Genomic DNA, 23,370 nt, shown 5'->3' with positions numbered 1-23,370 from the left:
GAGGAAATGGAAATTATTTATATATGCTAGTTTATTCAGCAAGTCTATTTATGTATAAATGTTCTAATTCATTAAAAAAACCCCATATACACAGTGTCCATATGGAATAGTAGAGAGTCCTATGTCTTTCTTTTACTTACCAAACATGCAAGTTTAGGGACAAGGGCATGAACTTTATAGTTAAATCCTCATTTTTGCCATATATATACTAGGTGATCTTGAGAATCTCTCTTCTTTTTCTGAGCATCAGGTTTTACATCTGTAAGATGACTAATAGTGATTCTCTACAGTACTTAATGTGTGGCTCAAAATGAAATAACATATGTAAAGCATTTAGCATGTAATAGGACCTCAAAAATGGAGTTTTAATAAAAAATGAATGGCATACGTTGCATAGTAAGATTATGTCCCAATTGGTCTGGGACATTGGTGGGTCCTTGGGATTTATATTTAGTTTGAATTTTTCTTTTTGAACAGAAAAGGAACCTAAGATATACTTTAGTATTGCTAGACGTAGAATAGCAACTGAAGCTTCCTGACATGGCAGTTGGCTTTTTGAGATGATTTGTTAACTATGTGTAAACTTGAAACAAAACAAAACAAAACAAAACTATTCAGTAGCTAGTTTTCAGCATGTATTAATAGAATGAAAATTTTGAGACAGTGGATCAAAACGCTTTTTTAAAAAATATACCACAAAGCTATATATTCATAGTTTAAAAGACAACTCTATGATTGGCCAACTACTTGTTATCCAGTGTTTTAAGTACGATTTTTTTTTGCTTCTGCAAGTGTTGTCCTTTGTAACAGTTGATACCATAAAGGCCTGCCCTAGGTAGTATTAGTAGCTTCAAAGGAAACTTTTGGAGCTCTATATTGGGTGAGTGAAGCAGGCATTAGTTTAAGATTGAAGTTATTTTGTATAATATTTTTGTAGTTAAATCTTTATGATTTTTGACCTAAACTGAGAGTTAGGCTTTGGTTTGTGGAGTCCTGTCCTTCATAGATTTCAATCCTGTGATTCAGTTTTAATAATAATTACTGTAATAATTAATGTAAATACTTGCCTTTTCCATTAATAACACTGTTTAAGACATGATGCTGTTGTATACTGTGAATTCCAAACTTATTCCCTATAATGTCAGTGTCTCTGTATAGAAACAGTTTACTTAAAAAATTAAATACTATATGACATCATCTTGTCTCATTTCCTTAACTGATAGGAATTTATGTATCTGGAGCCTTTGCTATATTTTTCCTACTATAAATTGAAAGGGTGGGCGATACTAAAAGATCTTTTATTTTTTGTTTATATACTTGTGTTGCAAAATCATATAATAGTTCTGTAACTCCCCAACTCTTGAAAATCCCTAGTTTGAATACCGTGGATTTGCATTGCTCAGCAACTGGAAAAAACTTTACAACCTATCAACTCAATTTCAGCTGAGCAGTGAAAAACAAGAAAGTGTGTGCCAAAGTACTCTATTGTATTCTGATTCATTAGTTTCATATGGGAAACAGGATGGAAAGTTACTACATGCTAGTATTAGGGTCCTAATTAAAATGTCTAGGATAAACATTAAATAACACAACATTAGATTGCTTTTTGGTCCTTATTTAAGATTTTCTTTCCACATAGAAAATGTTCAATAAATATTTGTCTGAAATATTTTTTTGGTACATATGCCTATAAGATTTTTCTTGTTTCTTATTATATCAAAGTTGTATTGCCAAAAAGTACGGACGGCATGAGTTTTGTTTAGAAGGTTGCTAATAGCCATGTTGAAATACCAGTTAAGAGACACATCGCAAAAGCTCCATAGGTATTAATGAGGAATACTAGCTGGCTCTCCAAACTTCAGGAAAAAAGTAACTGTTTTTGCACTTAGTTATCAGTGCTAACTTTGAGAAGTTGTTTATAAATTTATGATTTTAACATTTGAGTAATGTCTAGAGCCATTTTTTTTTACTTATTGTTTAATTGAAATCCAACTTAGTTAACATGCAGTGTAATAATGATTTCAGGAATAGAATTTAGTGATTCATCACTTACATATGACACCCAGTGTTCATCCCAACAAGTGCCTCCTTAATGCCCATCCCCCATTCAGCCCATCCCCCCACCGAACACCTCTCCAGCAACCCTCAGCTTTTAATCTTATTTAAGAATCTCTTGGGGCGCCTGGGTGGCGCAGTCGGTTAAGCGTCCGACTTCAGCCAGGTCACGATCTCGCGGTCCGTGAGTTCAAGCCCCGCGTCAGGCTCTGGGCTGATGGCTCAGAGCCTGGAGCCTGTTTCCGATTCTGTGTCTCCCTCTCTCTCTGCCCCTCCCCCGTTCATGCTCTGTCTCTCTCTGTCCCAAAAATAAATAAACATTGAAAAAAAAAATTAAAAAAAAAAAAAAGAATCTCTTATGGTTTTGTCTCCCTGTTTTTTGCTTCCCTTCCCCTTTGTTCATCAGTTTTGTTTCTTAAATTCCACATATAAGTGAAATCATATATTTGTCTTTCTCTGACTTACTTTGCTTAGCATAAAATGTCCCGAGGCATTTATAAATAGGTAAAAGTATGTTTTTGGAGCTAACAGGGAGTTATTAACCCTATTATATACTTAGGGAAACAGTTATTTAGGTAATGATCTGCTTAAAATCATATGGTTGCATTTGTCTTTGGATAAGCAGATATAAAGTCAGGTGGAATTTTATTTTTAGTTTTGTCTTAATAGGCATCATAATTTGAAAAGCTATATCCTATTCAGGCATCAGAAAGTTTTAGTTATATTTAGAAGGTATTTAAATTTATAGATTTATTTAGTAAAACCAATTATGTTGCAGGTACTATGATACGAAGATAAGTAAGATACAGTTTTTTCGGTGTCAGCTAACTCGGTCTAATCAGACACATGAAATAGATTTACTGTGGTACATTTTAGAATAGTTAATAAAATACAGTAGGGGTCAGTGGAAGAGGAAAAATAAATTATTGTTATTTTACTGTCAACTATTTGTTAGGAACTAGAAAGCTTCATGTGAACTATTTTATTTAACGTTACTGTTGAGACATGAGAATATTTTCCAAGCAAGTAACTTGACCTTGGTCTTGAAAAATGAATAGCACTTTGGGAGAAGAACAGCAGGGAGAGTGAAGGAACTCCAGAATGTATAAGTATAGGGTAAAACCAAATAACATTTGTGAATTCAACAATCTATTAAACACCCACAGTGTTCTAGACACTGTACTAGACACTGGTGATAGACCTGTGTGATAGAACTGTAATTTAACAGTCAGGTAAAAGGTAATTGCGACTAGTGCAGTAAATACCACATTGGAAGAGGGTAGATACAGGGGTGTTTTGTGAGCACATAAGGGTACGAACCTGTTCAGTTCTGCCTGGGTATGGGGTGGAAAATGGTTGGGGAGATTCTTGATTCTTTTTGGCCAGAAGCGTGAACATGGCATGCTATCACTTCCTAGACTCAGGATCTTGGGCAAGATACCTAATTTCTCTAAGCTTGATCTGTAAAATTAGTATTATTGAAAAATAATGAGGCTAACATTTATTGAGCTCTTACTGTGTGCCAGACATTGTGCTAATACTTTATACATATAATTTAGTTTTCACATCAAACCTAGGAGGTAGAGGCTATTGTTTTCCGTAGTTATATAACTAGGTGCTGGAGCCATAATATTAACAACAGGTAGGCTCACCTGAGACCTGAGATTTCACTCTTCATTGTGCCTAATTGATAGAGTTGTTCTGAATCTTAAATAATGTAACTTAGGTAAATAGTTTACTCTGCATGACACATGAATGTTGGCCTCTGTTTCTATTATGAATAATCCAGGAGGTGATGAGGAACTGACGTTTTCTAAGCAGGTGTGTGTATGTAAAGGGATCATAGTTTGGAGAGAAAGAGGTTATATTTACCCATTTGTTCAGCACCTACTTTGGATCCAGTCCAGGTACTGTTAGTTGCCAGGGAAAGGGGGTGAATGAAAATATTGTTCCTCAGTTACAGAATCTGCTCCTCACTTTTGCCAAGTATGGAAGACAAACAGCCATTATGTAGAGTACAATGTTCTTAATGCCATGATGTGGGCATAATCTCTGTGTCCCAGGAACATAGGGAGACAAGGGAGTTTTAAATCCCACTGAGTGATCAGGGAGATGAATTCAGAGTTATTGTGGAACCAAAAGAGTAGTGGCGAGAATGAAGAAAATAGATTTGAGAAATAGTTTGGAAGTAGAATGGACAGGAATTAAGAGACTAATGGTGTGGAGACTTTTATTTTAGATCTTATTTAGCCAAAGTTGGTCTGAGGGAGTTGGTGAAGACTTTAAGGACTACAGGAGGACGAGCATCTTTGGAGTCAAAGTAATGAATTTGATTTTGGATATGTTGAATTTGAGGTGTCTGTGATAAGATATAAATGGAAATATCTTTAGAAAAATAGAACTGGGATTTAAAAGAGAGGCAGGTGCTATATGTATAAATTAGGGCATGTCTATCACGTAGATAGGTAGTTGAAATCATGAGGAGAGTAGATCAGGTCAACGAAGAGGATCGAAGCCAAATTTGGAAGAATTCCTGAATTTCATTGGAGAAAGGAAGAGGAATAAGCTAAGGAAGTTAGAAGAGGTAGTCAAAGGTATAGGAAACCAAAAGAAAAGTCAGGCAAGTTAAAGGAGTAAAATGTCTTAAAAGAGGGAATGTTCCATCGTGACAGATGCTATAAAGATTGTCACGTATTATTTTAAGGGCTTGTGATTTTTTCCACCTTAATTCCTTAACTTATAAGGTGTAGGTATCTTCAAATGAGTGTTGTGGTTTTATATATATATAAATATATATAAATATTATATATAATATAAATATAAATATATAAATATATAAATATATATAAATATAAATATATATAAATATATATAAATATTATATATAAATATAATATAAATATAAATACATATAAATATATATATTATATATATATACACACACACACATATATGTATATATGTATATATGTATATAAAATTTGTTAAAGCATTTTGATTATCTTGTCAAAAAGATCAGATGTCTTTTTCCCTCTTCAAGTATGGAACTTCAAGGTCTTTGTGATAATGGAAACCAAAAAATTGATTGGTAAACCGCTTCAACCAGCAAGACCTGTTCGTCATCTGACTTCTCCCCCTGGTAAGTAATCTCGGGTATACATCTTTAGAGATGAATTGGATAATGGCTAAGTAGTATTTGAAAGGCAAACTCGTATATAAAGTGATTGTTTATGGTGGATAGAGAATAATGAAAACTAATGGTCTCCTTTGAAGAGTTTAAAAGTATTACCAAAGAAAAAGAGTCTTACTAGTCTCCCACTGCATAGGCTACCAGACCAGCAAAGGTAGGAAGAAGAGTAGGTCTTGCCTGAGAAAGACTGTGTGTATTTATTTTCATGTCTCGTTTTCATGGTTAACTGGCTTCTGCTTAAAATGATATTCCCAACCCAAATTGTGCCCGGTGATTATGGTCACTGTAGAGCAAAGCAATCATGAGGGAGAGAGAATTGGCCTTTAAAAAAAAAAATTCCTAACTGCATATAAATGAATGAATGGATGAATTAATTACTGAATACAGGCAAAACAACAGTTACAGGTTAGGGCTATACTTGAGTTGGAACATACAGTATTATTTTTCGGAAAATCTAAACAAAAATTTCTAAAATTAAAAATTTCTCTTTTGCTCACAAAACTGGGATTTGGGGCAAATTCTTAAAATACTTTCCTTAATTGGAATATTAACCTTTTAGTTTTTCACTGTTGAAAGAATGGCTTCTACTAACTTAGGGGTGTGTGTGTGTGTGTGTGTGTGTGTGTACACATACATGTATGCATTTTTAATCAATTAATTATTAAATTAATTAAGTTAAATTAAATATTAATATACAAATCTATTTCTCACCATCCTATCAAAATACTCTTTGGTCTATCCTATTAAAATACTCTTTGGTCCATGTGTTCAACTGAGTAACTTGCTATTCAGAAAAAGGAAAAAAAAAATAGCTCTTTTGTTGGGTGCAAAGATGAAGGAGAAAAGATAGAAATGGCACCAGTTCCTCAATCTTCTGTTTATTCTCCCATCCTTGGTTCTTACAAGGAAGATGGTCTCTACTTTGGTCATGTTTCTTCTGAAGATGGCTGTGTGACTTAAGACAGACAAATGAAATTAAGGAATCTTCTGGACCATAACTTTGGCAGTGTTGATGCCATGTCCCCTCTCTCTCTCTCTTTCTTTTAAATGTTTATTTATTTATTTTTGAAAGAGAGCATGAGCACGGGAGGGGCAGAGAGAGAGGGAGACAGAATCCCAAGTAGGCTGCATGCTGTCAGCACAGAGCCTGGCACCGGGCTTGATCTCATGAACCATGAGATCATGACCTGAGCCGAAATCGAGAGTTGGACGCTTAACCCACTCAGCCACCCAGGTGCCCTGATGCATCTCCTTCTGGTGTGCTGAAGAAGCAGTTGTTTAGGATCAAGTCTCAGATTTTCTTGTAAAGGGAAGGGTATAAAGCCATTGGCAGCAGCTCCTTCTGTGACCAGCCTTTTCACAGCACCTCTCACTCCCTCGTCTGGACAGATGCAGTTTTTTGTTCATCCTTTCCCTCCAAGGCCCTTGTAGGGGCAAAAGGTAGTGGGCTCATCTCTCATTTAATTATATCCTCTTAAGATCCAGAAAGGAGTGGGTTTATTGGGTGGAAAAGCTTAATAAATCAGAAATTAATTTTGGCCTTTTTCAATATACTTCTTCTGTACTCCTTAACTAGCTCACATCCCCCCAAAATTGTTTTTAAGATCCAGATAGAATTACTTCCTTTTGCGAAGCTTTCTTCTATATCACAAAGCCCTAGTATCTTCTCTGTACCTCTCAGATAACTTGTTTTTATCATAGTAATTGTTTATGAGCTTGTTTCTCAAAACAGACCATGAGCTCTTTTATCTCTGAACTCTTTTCACACTTACATACCCATTCCGTAACATAGTGGGTGACATTTCATAGTGTTTTATAGTGTTGAATGAATGTTTGTTGAGTAGAGGAACCATCAGAAAATATTTCAAAACAGTGCCTAGAATATTTTGGGCACTTAAGGTTTTTAGGTTGTGGTAATGGGTATTTAATGTAGTTTTCTTTTTTTCTGTCCTAATAGGAGCAGTATTCCCTTTCAACTTTCAAAACGAATATCCATGCAAAACTCAGTGCTTACAAAGCGGAGTTAGCAGAGTAAGTCCTAGAAATTATAATAAAATGAAGCATTGCAGACTGGAAGGTAACATTTGTTAGATGGGTATTTTATGCCGGGCACTGTGCTGGGTGCTTTATATAGTTTTTTTTTTTTTTGGAATTATTTTTGAAATTATTTTTTAAGTTTATATATTTATTTTGAGAGAGAGGGGTGGGGAGGGGCAGAGAGAGAGGGAGAGTCCCAAGCAGGCTCTGCACTGCCAGTGTGGAGCCTGATGTGGGACTCGAACTCACAAATCGTGAGGTCATGACCTGAGCTAAAATCAAGAGTTTCATGTTTAACAGACTGAACTACCCGGGTGCCCCATGCTTTATATAGTTTTTGAAATTATATTAAAGAAAATTATACCTGTTGCCCACCATTTCCAAGCCTAAACATTTTGCTATATTTGTTTGTTTTAGAAAATGTTAAAGTAAAAACCTAAATAAGATAATGTTCAAAACCCTCTATATCCCTCCACTATCTCATTTTCTTTTTTTAATTTTATCTTATTTTATTTATTCTCAAGTTAGTTAACATACAGTGTAGTCTTGGCTTTAGGATAGAATCCCACCATTTCATTTTCTTCACACCCTCCTCTTCTCACTCCACGTGTAGGTATGTGAGAATAGTTCTCATTGTGCAATGGAATCTTATTTTCTGCCATCCCCAAGCATCGCATTAAGGGTGTGCCTTGGGACTTGTCCTGGAGATGGGTCCAGAGAGGGGGTAGCTGGCCTGAGAGAGACACAGCCACATGCCAGGGTTCCGAGAGGAAGATGAGCTTGAGCCCCGGCCCTGTCACTTCCCAGCCCCGTGACCTGGCGTGAGTGATGTCTTTCACTTGTCAGAGCCTCAGTTTCCTCACCTGAAAATGGGGCTACTAGGTTGGTGTAAGGAGGAGGCAGCAGTGAGCTGAGGCTCCCAAAGTTCTGAGCACTGTGTCTGGCATGTAGTAACTGCTCTCTCCATTTGTGCAGCAGTTCTCCCGGCTGTGTCTGTGGACCGTGTCCCCTCCACCATCCCATTGTCTTCTCACCTTCCTTCTCACCTTCTTCCAAATGGTCTCGATTTGTTACTGTTTTCATGAATGTGTTCATACTTTTGCTACAACAAATAGAATTGTTTTTTTTTTAAAAAATTTTTTTTTTTCAACGTTTATTTATTTTTGGGACAGAGAGAGACAGAGCATGAACGGGGGAGGGGCAGAGAGAGAGGGAGACACAGAATCGGAAACAGGCTCCAGGCTCTGAGCCATCAGCCCAGAGCCCGACGCGGGGCTCGAACTCACGGACCGCGAGATCGTGACCTGGCTGAAGTCGGACGCTTAACCGACTGCGCCACCCAGGCGCCCCTTTTTCTTTTTCTTTTTTTTTTTTTTTAAAAATTTTTTTCAAATAGAATTGTTTTAACTGTTTTGTAATTTTATATAAATAGTATTGTACCCATATGTGTTTTTGCCGTTCTTTTCTCATTTAGGTTTATGTTTTAAACTATCTAACTTTTTGAATAAGTACAATAATCAAAATTGAAAACATGCAAAATGGCATGAATGGAAAATTTCCCTGCAATCTCTATCCCGTAGTCACTGATTTCCTCTGATCAGAAGTAACCATTCTACCAGTTTCTTACGTAGATACTTCTAGAAATAGATAATGCATGCATAAGAATAAGTATATTCATAATAAACAGAATATTAGGCAACTTGTAAAATGAATAAAGCAGTTCTATATGTGCTGACATAAAAAAATCTCTTTTTATATACAAATAACTACATTTATTTTGTTGTTCATTTTCTCTTGATGGGCTTGGCACTTGTTTCTATATTATAGTAAATGCTATAGCGAACATCCCTCCACATATTTTATACATGTTTGAGAGGTTCTCTGTGTTATAAAACTGAAGTAGTAGTAGTATGTTAGCAGGTAATCTCTATAAGAAACGGGTGGTATGTTTTCTGAAGTGGTTGTACTTACATTCCCACCAGTAGTATGTGCCGGTTACAGTTGCTTCAGAGCCTACCACTTTTTAGCCATTTTAGGATGTGAGTGTTAGTATCTAATTATATTTTATTTATTTATTTATTTATTTATTTATTTATTTATTTATAATTTACATCCAAGTTAGCATATAGTGCAATAATGATTTCATGAGTAGATTCCAGTGATTCATTCCCTATGTATAACACCCAGTGCTCATCCCAGCAAGTGTCTTCCTTAGTGCCCCTCACCCATTTAGCCCATCCCCCCACCCACAGCCCCTCCAGCAATCCTCTGTTTGTTCTCCATATTTAAGAGTCTCATGTTTTGTCCCCCTCCCTGTTTTTATATTATTTTTGCTTCGCTTCCCTTCTGTTCATCTGTTCTGTATCTTAAAGTCCACATATGAATGAAGTCATATGATATTTGTCTTTTCTCTGACCGACTTATTTCCCTTAGCATAATACCCTCTAGTTCCATCCATGTTGTTGTAAATGGCAAGATTTCGTTCTTTTGATTGCTGAGTATACTCCATTGTGTGTGTGTGTGTGTGTGTGTGTGTGTGTGTGTGTGTACATACCACATCTTCTTCTTTTTTTCAATGTTTATTTTTGACAGAGAGAGAGACAGAGACAGAGACAGAGTGTGAGTAGGGGAGGGTCAGAGAGAGAGGGAGACACAGAATCTGAAGCAGGCTCGAGGCTCTGAGCCATCAGCACAGAGCCCAACACGGGGCTTGAACTCACGAACCGTGAGATCACGACCTGAGCTGAAGTTGGATGCTCAACCGACTGAGACACCCAGGCGCCCCCATTCCACATCTTCTTTATCCATTCATCTGTCGATGGACATTTGGGCTCTTTCCATAATTTGGCTATGGTCAATAGCACTGCTATAAACATTGGGGTGTATGTGCCCCTTCAAAACAGTACACTTGTATCCCTTGGATATATACTTAGTAGTGCAATTGCTGGGTCATGGGGTATTTTTAACATTTTTGAGGAACCTCTTGAAGTTTTCCATAGTGGCTGTACCAGTTTGCATTCCACCAGCAGTGCAAAGGAGATCTTCTTTCTCCACATCCTCGCCAACATCTGTTGTTCCCTGATTTATTAATTTTAGCCATTATGACTGGTATTAGGTGGTATCTCATTGTGGTTTTAATTCGTATTTCCCTGATGATGAGTGATGTTGAGCATCTTTTCATGTGTCGGTTGGCCATCTGGATGTCTTCTTTGGAAAAGTGTCTATTCATGTCTTTTGCCCATTTCTTCACTGGATTATTTTTTGGGTGTTGAGTTTCATAAGTTCTTTATAGATTCTGGATACTAATCCTTTATCTGATATGTCATTTGCAAATATCTTTTCCCATTCAGTTAGTTGCCTTTTATTTTTGCTGATGGTTTCCTTTGCTGTGCAGAAGCTTTTTATCTTGATGAGGTCCCAATAGTGCATTTTTGCTTTTGTTTCCCTTGCCTCTGTAGACGTGTTGAGTAAGAAGTTGCTGCAGCCAAGGTCAAAGAGGTTTTTGCCTGCTTTCTCCTATAGGATTTTGATGGCTTCCTGTTTAGGTCTTTCATCCATTTTGAATTTATTTTTGTGGTGTAAAACAAGTGGTCCAGGTTCATTTTTCTGCATATCACTGTCCAGTTTTCCTAACACCATTTGCTGAAGAGACTGTCTTTATTCATTTCGATATTCTTTCCTGCTCTTGTCAAAAATTAGTTGGCCATATGTTTGTGGGTCCATTTCTGGGTCCTCTATTCTGTTCTATTGATCTACGTATCTGTTTTTGTGCCAGCACCATACTGTCTTGATAATTAGAGCTTTGTAATACATCTTGAAGTCCGGGATTGTGATGCCTCCAGCTTTGGTTTTCTTTTTCAAGATTGCTTTGGCTCTTTGGGATCTTTTCTGGTTCCATACAAACTTTAGGATTGTTTGTTCTAGCTCTGTGAAGAATGCTGGTGTCACTTTGACAGGGATTCCATTGAATGTATAAATTGCTTTGGGTAGTATCGACATTTTAAAAATATATGTTCTTCCAATCCAGGAACGTGGAATATTTTTCTATTTTTTGTGTCTCCTTTAATTTCTTTCATAAGCTTTCTATAGTTTTCAGTGTGTAGCTTTTTCACCATTCCTTGGTATTTTATGGTTTTTTGGTGCAATTGTAAATGGGATTGGTTCCTTGATTTCTCTTTCTGTTGTTTCATTATTGGTGTATAGAAATGCAACTGATTTCTGTGCATTGATTTTATATCCTGAAACTTTGCTGAATTCATGGATCAGTTCTAGCAGTGTTTTGGTGGAATCTTTTGGGTTTTCCATATAGAGTATGATGTCATCTTCAAAGGGTGAAAGTTTGACTTCCTCCTTGCCAATTTGGATGCGTTTTATTCCTTTGTGTTGTCTGATTGCTGAGGCTAGGACTTCCAATACTATGTTGAATAACAGTGGCAAGAGTGAACATCCCTGACCTTAGGGGAAAAGCTCTGTTTTTCCCCATTGAGGATGATATTAGTGGTGGGTCTTTCATATATACGGCTTTTATCATTTTGAGGTATGATCCTTCTGTCCCTACTTTCTTGAAGGTTTTTATCAAGAAAGGATGTTGTATTTTGTCAAATGCTTTCTCTGCATCTATTGAGAGGATCATGTGGTTTTTGTCTTTTTATTGATGTGATGTATCATATTGACTGTTTTGCAGGTGTTGAATCAGCCCTGCATCCCAGGTATAAATCCCACTTGGTCATGGTGAATAATTCTTTTAATGTATTGTTGGATCCGGTTGGCTAGTATCTTGTTGAGGATTTTTGCATCCTCTAATTATATTTTAAATTTGCATTTTCATAATGATTAATGAGATTGAGCATCTTATCATGAACTTATTTGCCATTTGTATTTTTCTTTTTTTCCTTTTTGGTCAAGGGTCTGTTCAAATATTTTGCATATTTTTAATATTTCGGTTGTTTGTCTTTTTATCAGTGAATTGTAAGAGTGTTGAAAATTAGTATATCATATGTGTGTTTATTTCTAAACTCCCTATTATTTATTGATTTATGTCTTTTCCCCCCAGTTTATGGAGGTATAATTGACATGTAAGATTGTGTCAGTTTAAGGTGTACAGTGTGATGATGATTTGATACATGCAATATGTTGCAGAATGTTTACCAAAATCAATTTAGTTAACACATCCTTAATTTTACATAATTATTTTGTTGTTGTTATGGTGAGAACATTTAAGATGTATTCTTTTAGCAACTTTCAGTTATACAACACAGTATTGTTAACTATAGTTACACACTGTACATGGGTGTCCCATATGTCCGTCTTTTTGTCAACATCACATTTTACTTATAGACTGTTGTAGCTTTATGATAAGCCTTCATTTCAGATAGTGAAAATTCACTGACTTTATTCTTTTTCAAATTTGTCTCAGCTCTCTAGGTCTTTTGCAATTCCATGTAAGTTTTAAGTGAGCTTGTCAGTATCACAGAAAGTCTGTTGGAATTTGATTGAGTCTAAAGATGAATTTGAGAAGAATTAACAACTTAACCATGTTGGCATATCTTACCGCTCTGTGTATTTTCTAGCATAAGGATCTTTTCTTCCACAAACATTCACTTTTCACTAGTTAAGCCAGCCTAACTACTACTAATCCTCCAAGTGTTGTTTAAGCATCACCGCCTATGTAAAACCTTTCCTGACATTTTTAAGTCAAGTTTTATTCTCTTACTCATTCCTTCCATGACACTTTCTGCATATCTTCATTATAGAATTCTCAAATTTTATTGATTTGATTATGTAAGGTTGTAAAATTTGTAAGATTATACATGACTTTATTGTAATATGATAATTGAGATAACAAACTAACATAAAATTTTAGTAGATGTAAGTTCTTATATGCTATGAAAGATTTGAAATAATCAGTGTATTTGAAATGATCAGTATTTTTAGTTGTTAATATATGCATAAATGATAAAGTACATTTTTTTCAGATTTCTTGACGTGTGATTTACAAAAATTGAATATATTTAGGTTATACAACATGATTTTTTATAAAGGTGTACAACCGGTTTAATGAATGTATACATCTTGATATTATTATAACAAGTTAATTACCACGTTCATCACCTGACATAGTTACCAGTTTTTGTGTGTGTGTGTGTGTGTGTGTGTGTGTGTGTGTGTGGTGGGAACAATTAGCAAATTTTAAGCATATAATACAATATTAATAATTATAACCACCATGCTGTATATTAGATCTCCAGAACTTATCTTATAATTGAAAATTTGTATTCTTTGACCAGCATCTCCCCATTTTCTCTGTCCTCCACTCCTGGCAATCACCATTCTATTCTCTAATACTATGGATTTGACTTTTGAAATTTCACATATAAGTGAGATCATACAATATTTGTCTTTCTGTGTCTGGCTTATTTCACTTAGTATGATGTCCTCCAGGTTCATCCATGTTGTCACATATGTCAGGATTTGCTTCTCTTTTTATGGCTGAATAATATCCTATTTATATATTTTTCGTATATCTCTATCACATTTTCCTTACTCATTCATCTGTTGATGGACTTGTGAATAATGCTATCGTGAATAATGATGCAGTGAACATGGGAATGCATAGTCTTCAAGACTGCGATTTTATTTCCTTTTGATGTATACCCCGAAGTGGGGATGATGGATCTTATGGCAGTTTTACATTTAATTTTTTGAGGAACTTCCATAATGTTTTCCAAAATCGCTGAACCAGTTTACATTCCCACCATCATTGTACAAGGATTCCTTTTCGCCCCCAACCCCCATTCTTGCTAGCACTTCTTGTCTTTTTGATAATAGCCTTCCTAACAGGTGTGAGGTGGTATCTCAGTCTAGTTTTGATTTGCATTACCCTCACGATTTAGCAGTGTTAAGCATCTTTTCATGTGCTTCTTGGCCATTTGTGTGTTTTCTTTGGAAAAATGTTTATTCAGGTCTTTTGCCTATTTTTAAATCAGATTATTATTATTATTATTATCATTATTATTATTATTTTGCTGTTGTGTTGTATGAGATCTTTATATATTTTGGATATTAATCCCTTATTGCTAATATGGTTGGCAAATATTTTCTCCCATTCTGTTGGTTGTTGTTTCATTTTGTTGATTGCTGCTTTTGCTGTGCAGAAGCTTTTTAGTTTGATGTAGTCCCACTTAATTTTGCTTTTGTTGCCTGTGCTTTTGATGTCATATCCAAAAAATCATTGCCAAGACCAGTGTCAAGGAACTTTTTCAATATGTTTTCTCCTATGAGTTTTATGGTTTCAGATCTTCTATTTGTTTTTGATCCATTTTGAGGTCATTTTTGTGTAGTGTAAGAGTCCAATTTCATTCTTTTGCATGTGGATATCTAATCTTTTCAAGATTTTTAATCTCTACACCAAGGGACTCATGACCCCAAGATCAAGAGTTGCATGCTTTACTGACTGAGCTACCCAGGCACCCTATTATGTCTTTTTATGTTAGCATTGTAATGTTTTGATTATTATAACTTTGTAATATAGTGTGGAAGTGTGATGCCTCTAGCTTTGTTCTTCTACTCAAGATTACTTTGGCTACTCAGGGTCTTTTGTGGTTCCATATGAATTTTAGAACTGCTTTTCCTATTTCTGTAAAAACTGTTACAGGAATTTTGAAAGGGATTGTACTGAATCTGTAGATCAGTTTAGGTAGTAAGAACTTTGTAACAATATTCTTTCAATCCATGAACACAGGATATCTTTCCATTTATTTGTGTCATCTTTAATTTCTTCAGTGTCTTATAGTTTTCCTCATACAAATATTTTACCACCTTGGTTAAATTTATTACTAAGTATTTTATTCTTTTAGATACTATTTTTAAAATGTTTTTAAATTTTTTTTCAGATTAAAATGTACTTTTCAATTTGATTTTAGGCTTGATTTTAGTGTCAGGGAAGTATGCCTCTGCTGCAATTTTGAAATTTAAAAAACTAATTTTTAAAAAGGACCATAACATTCATATTATAGTTTATTAAATCTAACAGGAACAAAAACCTTGGAGAATGAAAATCTTTGCCATTTTCATATATTTTCTACCTCTACTTAAAAATAAAAATTTTGTTAAAATTTGATTTTTTTTTCCTGATAACTTATTTTGGTGACTCGTACCGTAGAATTATCTCATTACTTTTCATTTTGTCATAGGGTTAGATAACTTTCTGACTTCATGGAGTTACCTTGGTAGCATTTGCGAATATTTAAGGAATGGGCTATAACTTGCTACTACAATGACTGATAGAGCAGAGATGTTCATTTTTTAGGATAGATTTTTCCAGAGAAACCTACCTTAATGAATTACCATGGTTCAGAGTATGGCCTACTGTTTGCAAACTGATTTTTGTCAGCAAAAGAGATGATTTTTTTTAATGTTTATTTATTTTTGAGAGAGAGAGAGCATGAGCTGGGAAGGGGCAGAGACAGAGGGGGACAGAGGACCCAAAGTGGGCTCATCTTTAATGAAACTGATTAGGGCTCAAACTCATGAACTGGGAGATTATGACCCGAGCCAAAGTCGGCTGCTCAACCGACTGATCCACCCAGGTGCCCCAAGAGATGATCTATCTTAAGGATAGATTATATATATTGACCCAAGTTTGTGAAACTGATTTATAAAATCATAAAACCCATTATTTTATCATGAGAAATTTACGGTCTTGTGCTCTGACATTCTCTTATTGGTTCCACTATTATATGCACTAGGGAGATTTACGGGAAGCTAAATTGTAATCGGGGTACTTCTTGGTGAGCATGGAATCAGAAGAGGAGTTAGTTAAAAATCCTGACAAATAGTTAAAGATATCTGTGAATATATTTTGAAAGAATTTTTTGCCTTTAATAAGCATTCTTAGAAGGTTGCTTATCCTTTACAGCCAGAAATAATGTCTTGACTAATACTTTGATTGTTTAGGAAAATAGTTTTGGCTGCTAAAAAAAAAAGTTATATAAAGTTTTTAGGCCATAGTTAAAAGGTATATTTTCTTATTCTTTCAATAGTGTAAGACGAATGGAATGCAAGCCTTTTCTCAAGGTCATAATGAACCACAGCAACATCAGTCTCCAGTTAAAAAAGGTAAATTTTTACCATAATTCTTAAATTTCATAAGGGAGTCTTAGTATTCATGGTAAGTTAATATTTGCTTAGCTGCAAACCTCATGTGCACAGGAAGTTTTATTATATTTTTTGTGGTTGATTTCTGGCTATAGTAATCATGCTATAGGTTTGACTGCTTTAGGGGAGAGACCATAATAGCAAGGCTTATACAAGATAGAAGTTTATATCTGTATCTTTTTTTAAGTATTTTTTATTATTTAAAAAATTTTAATGTTTATTTATATTTGAAAGAGAGAGAAAGAGTGTGATCAGGGGAGGAGCAGAGAGAGACAGACAGAGACAGAATCTGAAGCAGGCTCCAGGCTCTGAGTTGTCCTCACAGAGCCCAATGTGGGACTCAAACTCAAGAGCCATGAGATCATGACTTGAACTGAAGTCGGACACTTAACTGACTGAGCCACCCAGGCACCCCTATTTCTGTATCTTCCGTATCAGCTCATAATTGAGCTGGTGTGTTCATTCTGCTCTGATGAAATACTACTGGACTCAGTCTCATTGCTTTGCCATCTTTAATGTATGGCTTCTGTCTCATTGCCCAAGATGAATGCCTTGGATCCAGCCATCCTGTTCCTTATCTAGCCATCAGGAAGGAAGGGGAGAGGTAGTTCTCCGTAAAAGAATGACCCATAAAGTAGCATGTATCACTTTCACTTGGTATCTCATTGGCCAGTACTTATTCGTGCTGTACAAAACAGACTGGAAAATGTAATCTTTAGCTGAGTAGCCTGCTAATTCTGTTACTAAAGCAGAAGGGAAGAACTGCTCTTGGGGATAACCAATAGTCTCCCCCACCAGCCACTTTTTATTTAATGAAATAAAAATTATTAATTTAGTCTAAATTTTTGTCAATTTTTTTGTTTAAAAGTTATGAAAATACTCTGTTACCTTTTTATTCTAGTATTTAACTCCATATTTATAAATAAAATGTTTAAATTGTTTCCAAATTTAAAATTGTTTTGATATTCTATATTGGCAGCCTATTGTGGAAAATGAGAATTTAATGTCTTCCATGTCACTTCCCTCACTTCTTCACCCTTCTGTCTCCCCTCCCCACCATATAGTCATTTCACAAATTTTAGTGAAAGCATTATCACTCTTTATGTTATATGACTATGTAAATACAGTTGTTTAGCCAAGAGATGCATATGTCTTGCATACAATCCATCGTTTTTTCTTGGAGCATATGTAGCATGTATCAGTACTTCATTCTTCCTGTTTATGGCTGAATGATATTCTGTTGTATGGATATGCCACATTTTATTTATCTCTTAGTTGATGGACATTTGGGTTGTAAAGTTTTTGGCTATGATGGATAGCTATAAATATTTTTGTACAAGTATTTGAACACCCGTTTTCGTTTCTCTTGGATATATACCTGGGAGTAGACTTGCCAGGTCATATGGTTGGTTATTCTGTGTTTAACTTTTTGAGGAACTGTCAAACTGTTTTCCACAGTGGCTGCACCATTTTACATCCCCACTAACAATGTGTGAGGTTTTCAATTTCTTGACGTCCTTGTTAGGATATTTTTTTTATTATAGTAATTCCAGTGGGTGTGAAGTATCTCATTGTGATTTTGGTCTGCATTTCTCGAATAACTAAGGGTATTGAGTGTCTTTTGTTGTGTGCTTGTTGGCCATTTGTGTATTTTCTTTGGAGAAAGGTCTATCCAAGTCCCTTGACCATATTTCGGTTGGATTATTTTGTTGTTGTTGAGTTATAAAAGTTCTGGACACTAGACTCTGATCTGTTTTCTTTCTGCTACTTTCCTTCTTTCCCCCTCCCCTGCCCATGCTCACTTCCCTTGTCCCCCTCCATACACACTCACATACATGTGTATATAAGAAATCTGATATATATATGCATATATATTAGGCCCTTATCAGATGTCTGATACTAGGCTCTTACCAGATATATTCATATCAGGTATATAATTTGCACATATTTTCTACTATACTGAAGTTTCTTTTCATTCTCTTGTTAGTGTTCTTACATGTACAAATTAAAAAAAAATTGATGAAGTCTGATTTATCTTTTTTATTTTGTTGTTCATGCTTTTGATGTCATATCTAGAAATCATTGCCAAATCTCAGATCATGGAGATTTACCCCTATGAGTTTTATAGTTTTAACTCTTACACTTAGGTCATGATCCATTTTGAGTTAGGTTTTGTATATGGTGTTAAGTATAAGCCCAACTTCATTTTCTTTTTTTTTTTTTTTTTTTTTTGCATTGGCTATCCAGTTGCCTCATCACCGTTTGTTAGACTATTTTTCTCTTCAGTGAATTGTCTTGGCACCTTTGTTGAAAATTATTTGACCATAGGAGTATGTGTTTATTCCTGGGCTTTTAGTTCTGTTTCTTTGATCTATATATCTATTCTGTCCCAGTACCACACTGTTTTGATTACTATAGCTTTATAGCAAATTTTGCAACTGGGAAGTGTGAGTCTTCAACTTTGTTCTTTTTCAAGGTTGTTTTGGTTATTTGGGTTTTTTTGCAATTCCATGTGATTTTTAAGATCAACTTTTCCATTTCTGCAAAAAAGGCTCTTCTTTCAAAAGGAATTTGGTAGCAATGACAATGAATTTGTAGATCACTTGGGGGATTATAACAATATTAAATATTTCAGTCCATGAACATGGGGTGTATTTCCACTTATTTTAGTCTTTATCAGCATCTTAGTTTTCAGTGTACAAGTCATGTACCTCTTTGGTTTAATTTATTCCTAATTATTCTTTGTCAAGCTAATGGAATTGTTTTCTTAATTTCCTTTTTTTTAAGTTTATTTAGAGAGAGAGATGAGAGAGAGGGCAGAGAGAATGCCAAGTAGGCTCCACACTGCCAGTGTAGAGCCCAATATGGGGCTTGAACTCGTGAACCGTGAGATCATGACCTGAGCCAAAATCAAGAGTCAGATACCCAACCAATTTAGCCACCCAGGCGCCCCTTTAATTTCCTTTTTTGATTGTTCATTGATAGGGTAGAAGATACAGTTGATTTTGTGTAGGGACATTACTGTCAGCTTACAAAAAATAAAAAGGATGATAAGAAAATACTATAAATAGTTAAGTGTATGCCAGCAAAGCAGATAACCTAGATGCAATAGAAAAATTACTAAAACACAGAAATTACCACAACTTCTTAAGATGGTATAGAATATCTGAATGAACATCTAGCAAGTTAGGAGATTGAATTTGTAACAAAAAATATCCTACCAAAGAAAAGTCCAGGACTTGATGGCTCCACTGGTGAATTCCATCAAACATTTAAAGAAGAATTAATACCACTTTCTCAAATTCTTCCAAGAATTGAAGAGGAAGGAACACTTCTCAACTATCCTTTGGGGCAAGTATTACTCTGATACCAAAGCCAGACAAAGACATCATGTGAAAAGAAAACTACAGATCAATATCCCTTAGAATATAGGCACAAAATACTAACAAACCAAATCCAGCAGCAAAGAAAAAAGATTATATACCATGGCCATGTGGGATTAATCCCAAGAATCCAAGAGTAGTTCAGTATGTGAAAATCAATTTGTGTAATAGACCACATTAACAGAAGGCAGGGACAAAAACAAAACAAAACAAAAAAAAACAACCATCACCATCTCAGCTGATGCAGAAAAAGCATTTGACAAAATCCAATGCCCTTTCTTAATAAACACTCTTAGCAAGCAAGAAGGAAAAGGGAATTTCCCCAACATAATAAAGGGTATATATCAAAAACCCATAGCTAACATCATAATTAGTAGTGAAAAACTGCAAGTTTTCCCCCACCAAGATCAAGAACAAGGCAAGGATACCCACTTTCACCACTTAAATTCAACATTATACTGCAAGTTCTAACCAGAGCAGTTAGTTAAGAAAAAGAAATAAAAGACATTCAAATTGGAAGGGACAAAGTAATGTTATATCTATTCACAGGTGATACAACCTTATCCGTACAAAATCCTAAATCCATAGTATAGTAAATGTAAAAAATTATTAGCTAATAAATGGATTCAGCAAAGTTGCAGGTTACAAAATCTTTGTTATTCATGATTTTAGTAATTTGAGTCCTTTTTCTAGTTGACCTTTGTCATTTTGATCTTTTCAAATAATCAACTTTTGGTTTATTGATTATTACTTTTCTATCTCTATTTCATTTATCTTTAATCTTTATTATTTGATTCTGCTAGCTTTTTATTAGTCTGCTCTTTTTCTAGAAGTTCTTAATATTTGATGTTAGGTATTTGAGTTCTTTTTAATTTTTATTTATTTATTTTTAAAGTTTATTTATTTTGAGAGAGTACAAGCCGGGGAGGGACAGAGAGGGAGAGAGAGAATCCCAAGCAGGCTCTGTGCTGATAGCATAGGTAGTACCTGACACGGGGCTCAGTCCCACGAACTGTGAGATCGTGACCTAAGCCGAAACCAAGACTCAGTGCTTAACTGACTGAGCCACCAAGGTCCACTTGAGCTGTTCTTTTTTTTTTTTTTTTTTTTTTTTTATTCAACGTTTATTTATTTTTGGGACAGAGAGAGACAGAGCATGAACGGGGGAGGGCCAGAGAGAGAGGGAGACACAGAATCGGAAGCAGGCTCCAGGCTCTGAGCCATCAGCCCAGAGCCCGACGCGGGGCTCAAATTCACGGACCGCGAGATCGTGACCTGAGCTGAAGTCGGACGCTTAACCGACTGAGCCACCCAGGCGCCCCGAGCTGTTCTTTTTTAAAGTAGGTATTTGTAGTTATAACTTTTGCTCTGAGCACTGCTTTTGCTGTATCTTTTTTTTTTTTAATTTTTTTTCAACGTTTTTATTTATTTTTGGGACAGAGAGAGACAGAGCATGAACGGGGGAGGGGCAGAGAGAGAGGGAGACACAGAATCGGAAACAGGCTCCAGGCTCCGAGCCATCAGCCCAGAGCCTGACGCGGGGCTCGAACTCACGGACCGCGAGATCGTGACCTGGCTGAAGTCGGACGCTTAACTGACTGCGCCACCCAGGCGCCCCTTGCTGTATCTTTTAAAGTTGTGTCTTTGTTTTCTTTTGTCTCTATATTTTCTCAGTATTCTTTGATCCATTGGTTTGAAAGTATGTTTCTAATTTCTACGAATTTATGCATTTTCCAGTTTTACTTCTGTTATTGATTTCTAGGTTCATTGGATTATGGTTGGAGAGGATATTTTGTATGATACCGTTGTTTTTTAAATTAAGCCTTACTCTGTAGCCTAAGGTGGTTCATCCTGGAGAAAGTTTCATGTGTACTTCAGAAGAATGTATATTCTGGTGTTTTTGAGTGAAGTATTCTGTATATGCTTGTTAGGTTTAGTTGGCTTATAATGTTGTTCATGCCTGCCATTTATTTCCTTGTTGATCTTCTGTCTAGTTTTCGGTTCATTATTGAGAGTGGGGTTTTGGAGTCTCCAGTTGTTGTTATTAAACTCTGTGTTCCTCCAATTTGGTCTGTTTTTTTCTTCTGTTGTTAGGTACTATATAATTATTATCACTTTAATGAATTGACCCTTTTAACATCATATATACATATATGTATGTACACATATGTATATATGATGTTACCTATTTATCTATTATAACAATTTTTGTCTGTTTTCATCTGTTATTGATATACCCATTCCAGCTATCTTTTGGTTATTGTCTGCATCAAATATCTTTTCATTCATTCACTTTCAGCTTATTTTTGTAATTGAATCTAAAGTGAGTATGTGTAGACAGCATATGATTGGGTCCTATTTTTAATCCATTTTGCCAATCCACACCTTTTAATTGGAGTGTTTATTACTGACAATTAATTGTAATTTCTAATAAGGAAGGACTGACTCTACCCATTTTGCTATTTCTATAACTTTTATATCCTTTTTGTTTTTCATTTCCTCTTAATGAAATATTCTCTTTATTGTTTAATAGATTCTACTGTATCGTTTTTTTCCTTTTCATTTCCCTTACTATATATTTTTTTTAAGTTTATTTATTTTGAGAGAGAGAGAGAGATACACACACATGCCTGAGTGGGGGAGGGACAAAGAGAGAGGAGAGAGAGAATCCTAGTCAGGCTCTGCACTGTAAGCATGGAGCTCTGTGCAGGGCTTGAACCCATGACCATGAGATCATGACCTAAGGTGAAATCAAGAGTCAGAAGCTCAACCGACTGAGCCATGCAAACACCCCATCCCTTACTGTATATTTTGAGGTTATTTTCCTAGTGGTTGCACTGGGAAATAACTTTAATTTACACAATCTAGTTTGAATTAATATCCATTTAGTTTCAATATTATAAAAAAATTTTGCTCCTATAGTTTCATTCCACCTTTACATTGGCATTGTCACAAATTCCATCTTTACATGTTGTGTAATCTATCAACCTAGATATATAATTCTGAATTTTTATCTATTTCTCTTTTTTTTTTTTAATTTTTTTTTTTCAACGTTTATTTATTTTTGGGACAGAGAGAGACAGAGCATGAACGGGGGAGGGGCAGAGAGAGAGGGAGACACAGAATCGGAAACAGGCTCCAGGCTCCGAGCCATCAGCCCAGAGCCCGACGCGGGGCTCGAACTCACGGACCGCAAGATCGTGACCTGGCTGAAGTCGGATGCTTAACCGACTGCGCCACCCAGGCGCCCCTCTATTTCTCTTTCAAATCACATAGAAATAAAGGGGAGTTACATCCAGAAATTCATTGCTACTAGTTTTTAACTTACCAATGTAGTTAGGTTTACTAGTGTTTACTTCTCAATGTGGGTTCCAGTTACTTTGTACTTTTTTATTTCAGCTTAAAAGATTCCCTTTAGCATTTTCTCTAAGGCAAGTTTACAAACAATGAAATCTCAGTTTTTGCTTATCTATGACTGTCTTAGGTTCTTTTTCATTTCTAAAGGTAGTTTTGCTGGTAGTAGATATTTTTGGTTGAGAGTTTTTTGTT

The 23,370-nt window shown here is 35.5% G+C and overlaps 1 protein-coding gene across 3 annotated transcripts in view; it reads left to right on the top strand.

Annotated features, from left to right (window-relative positions):
- Positions 1–23,370, top strand: part of CF2H8orf88 (chromosome F2 C8orf88 homolog) — a 37,452-nt gene that overhangs the window by 2,536 nt on the left and 11,546 nt on the right. For 2 of the 3 annotated variants that reach the window (XM_047842904.1, XM_047842903.1), the window contains exons 2-4: positions 5,096–5,194; positions 7,203–7,276; positions 16,324–16,399. In XM_047842904.1, coding sequence (XP_047698860.1) covers positions 5,122–5,194; positions 7,203–7,276; positions 16,324–16,399 — 223 coding nt within the window. In that variant the 5' untranslated portion in view covers positions 5,096–5,121. Of the gene's footprint in view, positions 1–5,069; positions 5,195–7,202; positions 7,277–16,323; positions 16,400–23,370 lie in introns of all 3 variants that reach the window. The other variant, XM_047842905.1, reaches the window with a different exon arrangement.

The sequence above is a fragment of the Prionailurus viverrinus genome, chromosome F2, assembly GCF_022837055.1.
Source record: "Prionailurus viverrinus isolate Anna chromosome F2, UM_Priviv_1.0, whole genome shotgun sequence".
Lineage (NCBI taxonomy): Eukaryota > Metazoa > Chordata > Mammalia > Carnivora > Felidae > Prionailurus > Prionailurus viverrinus.
This window is presented reverse-complemented; position numbering and strand designations above follow the sequence as displayed.